General features: G+C 38.5%; 1 protein-coding gene across 1 annotated transcript in view; it reads right to left on the bottom strand.

Moving 5' to 3' along the window:
• The window catches only part of LOC103781219 (limb region 1 protein homolog), a gene marked incomplete at its 5' end in the record, with an annotated part of 32616 nt that extends 26259 nt beyond the window's left edge, over nt 1-6357 (bottom strand). The window contains 3 exons of the mRNA XM_008948923.1: nt 1848-1987; nt 4372-4411; nt 6285-6357. Of these exons, the coding sequence (XP_008947171.1) occupies nt 1848-1987; nt 4372-4411; nt 6285-6357 (253 nt within the window). The remainder of the gene's footprint in view (nt 1-1847; nt 1988-4371; nt 4412-6284) is intronic.
• Nucleotides 6358-15496: the final 9139 nt, after the last annotated feature.

Here is a 15496-nt window from a genome sequence, read left to right as displayed (position 1 = left end):
AACAGACTTAGCTGATATTTTTTTACTTCCAGATAGGAGACATACCAAATTAGCAATCCTCTATGAGGCATGACTAAATAGATCATAGAATAACTCAACTAAAAAGAACCTCTAAAGTCATGTTGTCTGACCTGCTGCTTAAAACAGCTTAACTGCAGGTGCAATCAGGTTGCTCAGGGCTTTAGACAGATGAGTGTTAGAAAACTTCCAAGGATTCAGAACTCTCAATTTTTTTCCAGCGTTCAACCATCCTTACCATTAAGAATTGTTGCTTTTTGTCCTGCAGACATTGCTTTTTGCCTCTCACTACACTCTCTAGAGATGAAGATGACTCTATACAAACTCCTCACCACTCATAAATCAAACTGTGCCCAGGCTTTCACACGAGGGTATTAACCCAGGTGTTATTACTGCACCCCTTCCTGGGCAGTTCATTCATACTTCTACCTTCTGAACATTTCCTTTTTGGTTTTGAGCTCAGGAGATTCTCATTAAGCTAAGTCAACCTCCTATTACACCTCCTAATTTTCTGGCACACCAAGGTATACATTACAGTGCTCTGAAGATCATCCCTGAAAGCAGGCATCTCTCCTGGCTTCTTTGGCCTTCAGGGCATTCACTAGTAAGACTCCACATCTACACTTCCTAAAGAGGAAAGTCTCCTCTCTCAAAATCTCATGTCTTTCATTCTTGTACTTTCCTTCCTCACTTTTCCCCAGTCAGTGTCACCATTGACCACGACACTTACAGTCAGCTCCTCCTTATTCATGGGCTTAAAAACAAAAACATCTCTTTTGTGTTATCTGGACAGTAAACAAGTACTCAAGTAGCTTTAGAAAGATGATAGACAACATGCATTATTTCCTGTCTTCACCTATCCACATTTAATTTCTTCTAAATTCCTTTAATCTTAAAAGGAAAGCGCACACACAAAAAGCACAACCTTGCAAGGCAGGGACCTGGAAATCCGTGAATTTGCCATCTGTATTATTAGACATGTAGTAAAAAATGCACATTTTTCAGAGAATACTCCTCCAAAGCCAAATTACTATCTCTTCTCAAGAGCAGAAAAAGGTCAGCACAGTTAAACTGTAAATTATTTGCTCCAGATTAGTCTCACATTGTGAAGGCAGTATGTCTTTTCTCCAGCCCAATCTACTGAAGAATATACACATAGAAGTGACCAAACTATTTTCAAATATTAGTATCCATTATACATGTCACAGTCATAAGGATACTAACCAATATTGGAAAGCACACAACACTCACTCTGACAGACATCAGGGCATCAGCACTGCAAGTACAAGTTCTTTTTTTTGCATCTAGTTTTCCTTGGAACATTTTTGTTTATTGTGGCTCTTTACCACACTCAACACTTAGATTCTATCCTCTTCCTTGTTTACAAATAAATCACTAAGTTGAATTCAATTATCCAATCCTAACTGCTAAGAGCTAACAAGTTTCTTATACATTCATTCTCAAAAAAAAAGGTATCATCATAAAGAGGTAGGCTTATGAATCTTCCATTAACACACAAGGAAGAAGTATGAACAGTGTGTTTTTAAGTTAGCTTCTAGCAGCTCTTATTCTACATTAATATCCAAAGCAGTGAATTTGGTTTAGTCCCACTAAGTCTGCATAGTTCTTAAAAAAAAAAAAAAATCCAACAGAACAGTTAAGACAGACTTTTGCAATACATCACACAGTAGCAAAATCAACTAGCCAACAGCATATTAATAATTCAATTAGCCTTTAAAATGAAAATAGGTATTAGTTTGAAAATAAGAACATATCTGTGCACGCATAAAGACAACATTCATTTTAATTACATTATGCAGAGTACTAACCATGAATTAGTGAGCCATTTAGCCACTGAATATAGTAGTTTTGTGGAAAAGAAAGCAGGATCTCATTGCTGATTATTGAGAAAGGCAGAAGCAGGACTGCACCAGCTGAAACTGCTAGAGTGAAGGTGCTCAAGAACAGCCTGAAATTTAAAGAAATGTACCACTGTTACCACCAACATGCTCTGAACAGGGGAAAAAAAAGTAGTTAGCCTACCTATTAACCAGTGTCTGAAGGCAACACACTCTTGCATTGTAAAGGGGCAGGAGAGACTCGTTTCCACAGCATCTGACTTTCAAAAAGCAAATTGCAAATACCAAGTAGTTTATAGAATCTAATAAAAATAATTAGTTTTTACCATCAAATACAATTAGTTTTTTACCATTTAGCATGATTTTCTCTTGGGACTTGCATGCATTCAATTCCAATACCATATACAAGTTAAATTAGATTTCATGGAATATCTTTTCATAAGTCTATCTTCGTTTTCACTTCTCCCATACACACTCAGAAGGAAAAAAAAAAAAAAAAAAAAAAAAAACACCAGTTTCTGCCTTCTTACTACAATTTTTAAAAGAGCAACTTTTTAACATCTAAAAAGTGAGTACATTTAAACATTTTAACACCAAATTGAAAAAAAAATATTGCTTTTCTTTCATAAAGTAATTATTCAATCATCATCTCGTAGCTTGGAGTTTTCTGATAGCTGTAAAGTCAACACAGAGAAATCATCAGAAATTGAAAAATACTTAAACTTAATCTTTTTAGACTCCAACCACATTCAAGTATCATCTTGTGGCATTAAAAAACTGTTCTTCAAAAACAGTAAGACCAACAAAAACATTCGTACAGAACTAATCCAGTGCAAGAATAAAACTAGAAATAATTCTCAAAGTTGCATGACTAAAAAACAAACTTAAACAGGTCATTCCTACAACAGGAATATCAGTAAGTTGATGACTGAGATTTTACTTTTCCTTAACAGTCTACAAATCCATTTGCCATTCACCCAATACCTAACTTACAGAAGAAAGTCTGGGTGACTAATTTATAGTTTTTTTATAAAAATATATTCTTACATGGGTTTGTTTTCTTGTTGATTTTTTTTTTCTTTTATTTCAGGATGTTTAAGTATTCTAAGTCAGAATTATGAAACCTAATACACTAGGTGCTACAGCAGTTTGGCTTTGTTTTCTTCCCCTGCTCACCTCTTATGTCCCGACAATTATGCTACACAAAGAAATATCCATCTGCATATGTTTGATAGTTACTGCTTTTTGGAAAATAAGACACATTCAAGGAACAAGAAAGCTTAGGCTGGAAGAATAAGAAGCATTTCATATTTATAACATCTTTAATGAAAGGCTGTTACTCTGATGGAAGTGCTAATCTTGTCTTACATTGTTTTCACATGAAGAATACAGTACTTACAATTTATATTTGTTGTATTTTGAAGATAAATTAGAAAATTGATGCAGGAGTGATAACAGTTAACAAGACAGATTTTACCCACTGAATATTGAAAAACTCAGAACCAGGCTAAGACCACAGCCACTACGAAAATCATTCAATCTAGAAGAACATTCACTGTAGACTTAAAGAAAAATCACAGGAGAGATGCTCCTCTGTGAGAGGGAAGAGCTTCATGACCTTTAAATGTATGAATCTTTCTCTAGATCTTACCTACACCTTGTGGCAAATATTTAACGTTTATAAAAAATACCAGGAGAAGCACAGCTAAGGTTTACATCATCTTTGTACCTCTTGCAAGCTTGCCACAAATGCACAACCAAAAGCTAACAGCTTGCAATATCCTCGTCACTTTCCCAGGGTACAAGACAAATCCATAGAACACTCAGGAGCTCTCCTTCCAAGAGGATGGCAGCACCACCACGGGAGAGCTAAGAACACTGTGATGAGCAAGTAGCCAGTCCACATAGTTTAGTAAATCATATAACTGAGAGGGCAGCAACAGCCCACTGATGTTCTGCAAATCTTCAGACATATTTAGATTAATATCTAGCTTTAAAAAAGGAACAGGAAGAAGAGAAAGAGCCACTGGCAGACCAGCCGGCCTGGCAAGTGCATGTCTTCTATTTGTTATTCCCTTTTTAAGATGATCAAATACAGATGCTACTTGAGGGTGAGCTAACTCTCTTCCCTGTCAAGGGAAGTAGTGGATCCTGGACTTTCACTTTCTGCAGTGGCAACTTACACTTTAGAAACGTAAACTTACATGGGTCTGGGTCTTGCACTGAATTCCACCTGATACTGCATCAGGTCCTCATGCAATGTTCTGGCCAACTCTGTGCCTACCAGCAAAACCACAGGTGAAAAAAGCCCTAGACCAAACTGCCTTGCCTCCTGCCATAACACAAAGTGTTACTTGATCAAATCTTTTTCTTCTGCTCTATAGCAACCTATTTGCTGACACATTTTAAATGGACTATTATTTGGAAGCATTTCAGTTTCCTATCATAACAATATATTCAGGAAAAAAGTTCTGCAAAAAAGAGCTATACATACGATATTCTGTTAACGATGGCATCTTCATCTTCTTGCTCATCTGAAAATTAAATTACAGCAAGTTATATTCAAGACTTTGTCATCTTTCCAGGCTAGAATGTTTATACATATGAATAATTTTCATTTACAATTAAAATTTAAAATTATTACATCAATTTATTAGCATCACTACTTTAAGAACGTTCCTAACAAAAATTAATACTTTTATATCCTCCTCTACACATATCCATAAACAAATGTATGCATTTCTACATTTGAAACAATTTTAGAGTCAGCTTTCTTCTTTTCAGTCTCCTACGTTTTCCATGAAAGGTAACTCAATTTTATTTTTAAAAGTAAAAATAAATAAAGCCAGGTGTTTCAAGTTCTTCAGAGCCATGCGCACACTTGTAATAAACACTAGCCACTGACATCATGCTATTTTGAAATTCTTCTGTGAGAGTACATTGGGTTATTGTTTCTGGTTTGTTTTTTTTTTTAATGGGAATGTTATGATCACATTTTGAGAGCCTAAGTCAAGGTCTCCTATGAATCACTTTGGCTAAAGAGCGTGTTGTAGAACAAGTAAACAATTTGTCCTGAAAGAATTCCAGATGTGTTAACTCTACAAGCATGACTCATTAGGAAGATCCCAGCAGGCTACAAAGTTTGCCTAGCTAAACGCTCAAGATTTGCCTAACTAAATCACAAAGCTCACAAAGCTTTCATGGAGTCTGGACAGCTGGAGAGCAGTTCCTCTCACTAGCTGACAAGATCAACTGCCAGAAAGGTAATCAAAGCATCTTTACATTCAATAGCATTTGCCAAACCAATTCGCCCTCCCTGTTCCTCCCTATCTCCAAATGGTAGCAGCTTTGTAGTATCCAAAATACACATCAGGATCAGAAGATAATATGTGTTCTCACTACTTCCTGTGTTCAAACAGGAGCAATTTTCATGAAAGCAGCACTAGCACAACACAGATCACCAGAGCTCAATAAACACTTTCCATTAAAGTTCAAAATGCCAAGATCATCACATATAAGAATGTTTCTCCAGTATTACTGAGTAGTACCAAGTATCAAGGTCCCAGATAAGCTGCCAAGAGTCAAAGATACTGCCATTTTATACAGATTTTTGTCTATTTGTCTTTAGAAGAAACAGAGAAGAAAATGACAGGAGGTTCTACACATTCATTTCAGACAATCTTTCTAAAGGAAATTAAAATACAGGATTATCTCAAAGAATAAGACTTCAGCAGTGAGGTCATAAGGAACAGGTTAAGAACACGGAAATAACTGTACTTGAGCAAAACAATTTTTAGAAGAAATCTGCTACTTCTTTTCTGTATTATTGGCAACCTTTTCACTTTACCAGCTGAAGCTCTGAATTTGATTTTGGTGCGAAAACATAGCCTGAAGATACTTAATTCTGGAAAAGCTGACATGAATGGAGAACAGGATCTAAAGGCAAGGAAGGCAGAAGCACCTTGTTGAAATTCTCCCCTTTCTTCTCTCTCAGTTAAAATTTAGGCTGCCATGGAGCCACAACAGAACCAACCTGTGGTCATCCACGCCACCTCTGTAACAGCCAGCTCCAGTGCTCACCGATCCTTTGCTGAGATGCTTCAGTGCACTTGAAGCAGAAAGCTTCAAGAAGAGCAGAAGGCAAGCTGAAGGATCTCACAAGTGTCAGAGCAGATACAAGGGAGGTGATGGTAACTCGTGGCTCAAGGACAAAGGGAGCAGACAGAGGGCAAGGAGGAACATATACCACCAGGTCAGTCTGGGCAACCCCAGATGAGCAGCCCAAGAAACAGTTTTGATCCAAGATCTAGTTCTTTTGCTTTCCTTATGTAGGCAGAGAGAAAAAGAATCACCTCTTCACTTGAAAAACAAAATTATTTTTTAATGTACTAAGAAGTCTATGCTTACCTGCTTTCCTTTTGTATCTTGTGATTATGAAGTAGGAAACTATGTAGAGAACAGCAAACAGGAGAAAACAGATCTGGAAAAAAAAAGAAAAAAAACATTGCACTTATAAGTTTGTGAAGAAATACCTGGAGTATAAGAATAAACATAAAATCCAGCATCAACAATTTAAAATTTAATTCAGATCAACAAAAGTGTACTCTATGTAAACATCAACACTTGCTCTGTATCTTATTACTAAAAAGTTAGACCAATAAGAACAGTTAAGATTAACAGGTATTGGATCTATTATATGGCCGGCAAGTTTTACTCTAAAATTAAGGAAAAAGCCTCACTTTTTACTTGGAGGAGGGGTAGGTGGGTTGTTTTTTTTGAAGTTTGAATCTGCATGAGTTGTAAAAGTTAGCACACTTCATATCCCCTTTGCATGTCACTTAAGTGTAATCATATTTTATACAAAGGGCCCGAAGATCTGTTCTGGCCTAAGCTACTAACATACGTGTAAAGAAGGAAGCAGTTATGTTCACTATTTCCATCATGTCTTGAACCAAACAAATTCCAGATGACAACCCAGACAAGAGAGACTCATATGCCTGCAGTGGATATCCAAGCAGAAGGTAGTCAACCACGTTTCCTTTAGCAAGAAGCCAAGGGTACAACTTCCCTCCTCATAAGGCAGGTAGTTTATTCAGGTCAGATGTACCTTGAGCCCAGCATGACTTGCATCAAATTGTTTCTCAGATTCAGAGCTAGAATTCCAATACATTATGGTCAGACCAAAACTCCTATAAATATGTTACATCTTGGAAGAAAGGAATCAAACAGCAAGACAGTTCTAACCCTCCAAGCCTCTACGGGAAACAAAAAATATACATGCTAAGGCTCATGGAGGACATGGTGGTGTCTGGAGACAGCCAGAATGGCTTCACCAAGTGAAGTCCTGCATGACCGACCTAGTGACCTTCTACAATGGAGTGACTACATCAGCAGACAAGGGAAACGCTACCCATTGTCTGTCTGTACTTCTGTAAGGCCTCTGACACAGATGCCCACAACATCCTTCTCTCTGAATTGAAGGGATACGGATTTGATGGGTGGACTATTCAGTAGGTAAGGCACTGGTTGCATGGTCACATCCAGAGGGTAGTGGTCCACAGCTTGAGAGAACAGTGACAAGTGGTGTCCCTCAGAGGCTTGTACTGGGACCAGTGCTGTTCAATATCTTCAGCAATGCCACAGACAGTGGAATCATATACACCCTAAGCAAGTTTCCAGATGACTTCAAGCTGTGCAGGTGTGGTTGACATGCCTGAGGGACACAGAATACCATCCAGAGGGACCTGGACAAGCTTTGAGAAGTGGGCCTGTGGGAGCCTTATGAGGTCCCACAGGCCAAGCGCAAGGTCCTGTACCTGGGTCAGGGCAATCCTCAGCAGCAGTACCGCCTGCTGGACAAAGGGATTGAGAGCAGCCCTGCAGAAAAGGACTTGGGGGTACTGGTGGATGAAGACATGGACGTGAGCCATCAATGTGCCAGAGGGCCAACCATTTTTTGGGCTACATCAAAAGAAGTGTGGCCAGCAGATCAGTGGAGGTAATTCTGTCACACCACTCTGCTCTAGTGAGACCTGACCTGGCATGCTGTGTCCAGCTCTGGAGTTCTCAGCACAAAAAGAGCATGAACTTGTTGGAGTGCATCCAGAGGAGGACCATAAAAATGGTCAGAGGGCTAGAGCATCTCTCCTGTGAAAAAAGGCCAAGAGAGTTGTGGTTGTTCAGCTTGGAGAAGAGAAGGCTGCAGGAAGATCTTAATCCAGCTTTTTGGCACTTAAAGAGGGCCTATAAGATGGGGACAACATTTTCAGCAGGGCCTGTTGCAAAAGGAGAAGGGGTCATGGTTTTCAACTGAAAGAGTGCAAATTCAGATTAGATAAAAGGAAGAAATTTTTTGCAGTGAGGGTGGTGAAACACTGGCACAGGTTGGCCAGAGGTGGTAGATGCCCCATCCCTGGAAACATTCAAGGTCAGGTTGGCCAGAGCTCTAATCAGCCTGTTATAGTTAAAGATATCCCTGCTCACTGCAGAGGGATTGGACTAGATGAGCTTTAAAGGTCTCTTCCAACCCAGTGCCTTCTGTGATTCTATGATTTTATTTTCTCCTGTCTCCCAGAAGTATTACAGTGCCATAGGTCTGAAGGTGGGAACTGAGTTCCTTGTCTGTGCAGGCAGCACAGACTGGTGATATCTGAAATACAGATGTTGAAAATGAGATTCCATAACCAGATCTCTGAATTCAAACACTTAATCTGAATAGAGTTCACTTCAGCTTTCCAGAAAGGAAAATGTTTTTCTAAAAAAAATTCTTCAAATAATTCTATTAATAAAGAACTTTATTAAGATTGAATTAAAAATATGCTGGTACATTTTTTAATCAGAAATAATAAAACACTGAGAATAGCTTTGGGTTTTTAGACTACTGACACAGTTTGTCCTGCCAGTATCAGAAAACAATACCAGCACTGAAAGAGTCTTCTCTAAGTTTCCAATTCCTCTAAAAACTAGACCAAGGCTACAGATAGAGACATCTAATTTTAGGCACCCACTTTTGAAAACCAGGTATCACACATACAGAGTCAGTAAAAGTCTTTAAAAATCTGTCAGACCCAAATAACACTGCCACCATATAAAATAAAGACATAATGAAGGTCAATTTTGCTTTAATTTTATTAAAGACAAGAATAAAATTTATTGCAATTTGTTTCCATCTTCAAATAAAATAGATGACCTTTATTTAAAAAAAAAAAAAGAAAAAATCCAAAAAGTGGGTCTGTACTTGTAAGGTACCACTAAGATAAACAAGGTATTTCGAGCGCACAGCAGATTAAATCTGTCTAGTAACACGAACTGTCAAATGTTGTATTTCTAGTTTTAGGTGACAGCTACTTTGCCACTCAGCAATAAGATGTAACTATATATCTTGGTGTATTTATCCCTCTCCTTCTGTCACAATTGAGAACAACTTTATGAAACATTTATGAAGTTGTTTATTACTGAAAACTCACATAATTTTAAAATTATCAGCAAGGAAAGAAAAGTAAACTTTAATCAGTGAAAATTTTAAGATCTTAACAAAAGAGAATACATAAAGTTGAAGTCCTTCATACTGACCAAAACAAGCCAATAATCAAACTCAGAAATATTACTCCAGTCTCAATTTATACGTGGTGAAACCAGTGATCCCAAAGTGTTTCTAACCATGCACTCTAAATAGCTTTCCAAAGAGAATAGCAAAAGGCAGCATCTTAACTATTTTTAGAGTAGAACTTAGTTAAGTTGGGGGAAAGGAATGTGCTGCTCATGACAGCAAAAGAATAGACTCTACTGTCCCATCACGCTGCAATCCTGGGTTCTTACTCCTCACACTGCACTTTGTTTCAGGATATTCTTGTACTGTAAAAAAAGTACAGCCCTTGTCTGTACTTGTTCAGTTCATGTTTCTCAGTTATGAATGACAGGATAATGTTAGGTAAGGTCTTAGAGCTGCACGTAACAGCACCAGGCCTTTCCTTCTGTCCTGAAAATTGACACATTCACCTGAGGATCACACTAGTACCTCAGCACTACCCACTGTCTCCCTCCCCAGCTGCCTCCAGCAGAGCAGCTCTCAAGCTAATATTAAGATTCAAGCTCATCACATTGTTTTTTTTTTTCCTTTTAAAAACCACACCTTAATTTCATCCTGTATTTATTATTTTGAGGTATTCAAGTCCTTTCTGCACCACATTCTAACCATCTTTGTATTCATTACTTCCTCTAAAGAACTGGGTTTGTGCTAACAAGAGAATGTTTTATTTTGTTTTCATCCAAGTTGAGCAAGACTGCTCCTAATACTGATACCTAAGGAAACTAAAGGGCAGCCTTCTTCAAATATAGATATAAACATAGTACCCTAAATAACCTGTCAACTTTAGTTTCTAATCACTTACTAAAAAGCACAGGTAGTCATACTGAAACAGGGCACTGATCTAAAAAGAACACCATACAAAAAGCTGCACTGGTATCTTCAGTTGAAGAAAAGCCTCTCTCTAAATTCCATTTCCTTTTCAGAAAACTATTACATGTCACAGTATTAGCACTAATATTGGAATACAATGTTAAATCCAAACCACACCGTAAGCTATGTTTTCAATCAAAAAGTAGTAGTTTATGCCATCATTCATCTATGTAAGAGCTGACAAGAGTTAAGGATGCTGCAAAATGCAGTGAATCTAGGAGGGCACACTACGTCCCTCATAACCTCAAGTTCTCTGCAACCTTTCACTGGAGCTCAAATAAAGCTCTTCCAGGTTTGACCTGAAGAGACAGTGAAGACACTGCAGAGAACGTAAACAGCTTATGAACAAGAATTTCTGACATTCCCTGATAAGAGTCAAGTTAAAAAAACACCAAAACCACATAACAAATTAATAAGTTCCAGTCTTAAAAGTTTATTTCCTTAAATTCATTCCAGCTTTACAGATGGGCAAAATTGTGGATCTGTTGCCACAGTTAGACTGCTGCTGGGAAGCATTTTCAACCCAACTACAGTATTCACATTATAGGGGAAATACAAAGTCCATGTTTGATCAGCTGCATCAAAATATAAAGGAAATTAAGAGGAGTCTGAGAAGTTTATATGCTTATAGCCAAATAGTCAAGAAAAACAATTCTTAATACTTTTTAATGTCTTTTTGTGTGTTCCTCCCCTCCACACTGATCAGCAATTGAAAACAAAACACAGATTCTATGCTAATTCCAGGGGCTCACTTTTAGCAGGTGGCACATTAAGAAGTCTCCAAAGCACAACCACCTAATTCATTCACATCTCTTTGCATGGACTAAATATACAACCTCTGGTAGGACAAGCAAAAGAAACTTGTCTTCCCCTGGAGTTCTTATCTTCATTTGGGCAAAGGAAGTGCTTTATGCTCCTGCTTAGACTGCACACTGGACACACCAAGGGAGGCTACTTCTGGAGATGCACTGCATTCTTAGGCATCTTGTATCCAGCTCTTCCATTGAGTCATACTTTTGGATCTCTCCTCCAAAGTCATCCGAGTATGATCCAAGTCATAGTTTTGGATCTGTACCAAACAGGTCTCAGCTCCTGCGAGGACGAAGCCAGGGATAAAGTGCAATGCGTTTCAGTGTGTAACTGTGGTCTAAGGGGCTAGCACTGACAAGTCTCACGTTACACACAGCAAAGGTCTGAACCAACTCAAATTATCTTGTACTTCCACTGACAGCTACTAAAGATCAGCTGACACTTGTTTGTCTGTGTGGATTTTTGCACTGACCTTCATCCCTCAGATGGTTAAAGCTCAATCTTCTGTTGCAAGTGCTACAGATTTAGCGTTGTCATGCTAAGCAACAATATGCTCAAAATGCACAAGATAATCTTTTCCCCCTTATGCATAAGACACGACCATTGTTCAAAACTGTCATTTGTGTGTGTGAGCACTTTAAAAGCTGTACTTTCATCTACAGGAAGATCAACAGCTTCTATTTATATAGCACAATATTCTTCCCAACTGTTATGCAGGAAATACAGCTGTAGTTTATACCAGTACAACAGCACACGGCTGCATTGTCCAGCCATCTTTCAACAGCAGACAATCAGTGTGTCCTGGCAGCAAACACTCCCATGTGCATGCTGGACTATATCACCAGGAGCAAATCCAATCACCACGGGAAGCATTTATCTCTCTCCAGTCAGCATTCATCAGGGCACATGTAGATGCTGCATGCAATTTTGAGCCTCCAATAGAGGAAAGGCATTGATAATGGCAGCAAGGAAGACCAAGACAGTTCGGAGGCTGGAACACTTGCCTGGTGCAGACAGGCTGAAGGACATCAGCTGGTTCAGCCTGAGGACAACAACACTTCAGAAGGACCTGACAGAAGCTTGCCAGTACCTCTGAGGAGGTCATTAAGAAGGCAAAGCTGGGCTCTTGACAGTGGTACATAATGGGAGGTTAAGTCTGAAGGCAAGAAGATACCACCTTCACGTGGAAAACCAAGCAGTACAACCAGTTGCCCAGCAAAGTTATACAATCTCCACTCCTGAAGGTTTTCAAGCCTTAGGTAACAGTCTGATGTCATAGCTGACAAACCTTTGAGCAGGAGGCTGGAGTCCAGTCAGCCTTCTTTTCTACTATCCTGAATAAACTTGGCACCATTAGAAAATATGTCCGCTCATAATTTATACCCTTCTCCAGGTCATTTTTCAATGTGTTTAAAAGTATTAGTGTAAGCACGGACCCCAGTACGGCTGTGTTGGGGATGTCCTCCTACTAAGAAAAAGCTGGACATCTTAGGAAAAAAAACAGCTTTTAGCAGTAAGGAACCACTACAGAACTCCTTTGCAGAAAGAAGGTCACTGACCTTAGCAATAGCCTTTGATTTAACACACTTCCAAGCACAAAACACAGGTTCAAGATTTCCATTTGAAAGCATCAAAGCAGACAAGTGACCATCTCTTCCCACCTGACTGCATGTTAGTGTTTAGAATAGGGAGAGTAAATCTGGAGGAGCAAAACAGACAAGAAGCAAACAGCATTTTACTATGGTATGTATAAAAGACCAAGAAGCTCAAACCACCAGTATTTCTATGCAAAGCATACACAAAAAAAAAAAACCACACACACCAACACAAGTGGCTACAGAAGACATAATGAAGAAAATCATGAAGACTGTCTCTACTTCATGCTGGTACTTTATAGAAGATGTCCTTTTCCCTAAATAGAAAAAAACAGTGCAGAGAAAAGACAAGGCAGACGTCACTATGAGTAACACCACCCTGTAGAACATGCCTAAGAACGTGTTTAAGAGCTGAAAACAGACCTGTCAGTGTTTTGCTTCACTGTGATTAATACCTACAGAAAAGTTGCAGTTCTGGGTTTAATTTCTGTAACAGAAATCAATGAACCACAGCATTGTACACCCATCTCTTATTGCTCTCATGCTGCTGAAGTATTTTAATGTGCATTAAAATACCACATGGCAACTAAAAAGCTGCTTCCTACTGTCACACTTGGCAACTACTTTTGTTTATTTAAGGAAACGGTGGCAGGAATAAACAGCAAGAAATTATAGATCATGCTTGATCTATTTCTAATAACTCCATTATCCCACCCACACGTAAAAGCAAACAAGGTGGTTTGGATTTTGGATGCATCAACAATAAGCTACCTACAACAACCTATGCATGCTAAAGAAAGCTAAGATTTTTTAGCTATGCTCTCAGTTTGACCTTGGCACTCATAATACCATCTGCTTTGGACATCTATTTTTTCTCACAATGAGATATTAACTATTTATTCTTAATAACTCTGCACTCTGTGGTTAGATTAAGTTCACTCTAATCCAGCCAGTCTTGCGCACTTCACATAACACACTAAATTCACACTTGAGAAAATGTCACATACATCTTATGACAACAGATTAATTTTCCTCATCAGCACAGCTCTTCTCTATGATTAAGATCTCCCCCACATGTATGGTCTTCTCTCAGGACTCCTCCCTGTCTTAGCACATATGCAAGAGCTTGGCACACTTTTTTTTTTTTTGTTGGTTCCTAAGTCATGAAGAAATCACAAGTGGTTCTGAGGCAGGTGCCTACACTTGTTCTTCTAGGAAACAATTTGAGGATCTAATAGAAAGTATGAAACATCCAAATACATATTCTGCGTGCCACAAATGCTGAAGAAAGAGTTCCTATAAACCTTCAGAAGGCAGCTTCCATATCATTCACTTAAAACTACCTTCACATTAACTTCACCAGCATCAAAGTCTCACTTCAAACTAATGGAGGAATTGAAATCAATGTATAGATTGGATGGCTTTTATGTTGCCTTTTATATACTTAATAGGAACATATTTATGTTGCTGGGTAAAGGGGGGGAGAAGTTATGATACCAGCATGAGCCTTAGTAACAGGCTTAAGATACCTTCATTCAGGGTATTGTATTCTATACCCAGTAATACAATCAAAACTCCTCACAGAAAAAGACTGCAAGTAATTCTTTGACCCGTTTTGGCTACAGCAACACAATTAAAATCAGATTCAAGAATATTTTTCAGCATTAGTGCAAGCTCTAAAAACACCCTTCAGAATTAACACCACCAGCAGCGACCCAGATCACACTAACATTCTGACAATGAACAAAGGTATATTCAACATTCACAGGCAGGCTATAGTAATTGATTATATTAAAACTTCAGAGTCATTCCATTAAAAATTCCTAGCCGAAAAAATAACCTCAAAAGTCTCATTAATACAAACTTGGCAAACAACTTGTGTTAGGACAGCTTCTTTGGCCAACACTCATTTCTAGAGTAAGATGCGCAACTACCTTAGAAGGCAGAGCCAATGAATTTTCTCCTCCTAACTCTTGTCTTCTCACACATACGTAACTTTAAAGTAGTATTTTTCAACCACCACACCACAAAAATATTTAAACTGCAACTCTTGTATGTTTTCATAATTCTCACAAATTATGCAGAGTCTCTCCTGGAGAATATTTATCACAGTCTTAAACTCAGCAAATATTTTAGACATGTTACTATTGTCAAATTCAACACAAACTCAGCAGCAGCATCAATTTTTTGCCCATCAGCTAAATATTTTAAAAATAAGAGGTACAGCCAGGTAATGGAAAAAATGGGATACTCCAGGCATAAACAGGCACTTAAAATGAACAGTAAAACTGGTGATGGGCAGAGGGGATGCATATTGAACTCAGCCACACAGACTCCAATGCCATCCATACACGTATTGCTGGCTGTGCAGAGCACATGTGCTGTAGAAACTGAGGAACTAGGAACCTCTGCCTGGGAAGCAGCTCAGCAACACTACAACACATGAATTCAACACCAAGCTGATGAAACATCAACCTGAGCTGTGTCACCATCTTCATAAGAATAAATTGGTCCCAATGAGCAACAGATCAAAGCCACTGAAAGTATAAAGTGATTTCACTTGTCATGGGAGCGACTAATAAAGTGGTTACAGCAGTAACTTATTCCAGCTCATCTCTACCTAGCTGTATGCTTGCCTTTTAGAGTGACACAACAGCCAAGGCTGTTAATTACTATATGCACAAAAACATAAATGACAGTCGTGACTTTGAAAGTCTCTCCTGTTCATGTTGTAAGTTGTGTAAATTCTTGCACAT

This window comes from Merops nubicus, unplaced genomic scaffold, assembly GCF_000691845.1.
Source record: "Merops nubicus isolate BGI_N331 unplaced genomic scaffold, ASM69184v1 scaffold6791, whole genome shotgun sequence".
NCBI classification, from domain to species: Eukaryota; Metazoa; Chordata; class Aves; order Coraciiformes; family Meropidae; genus Merops; species Merops nubicus.
This window is presented reverse-complemented; position numbering and strand designations above follow the sequence as displayed.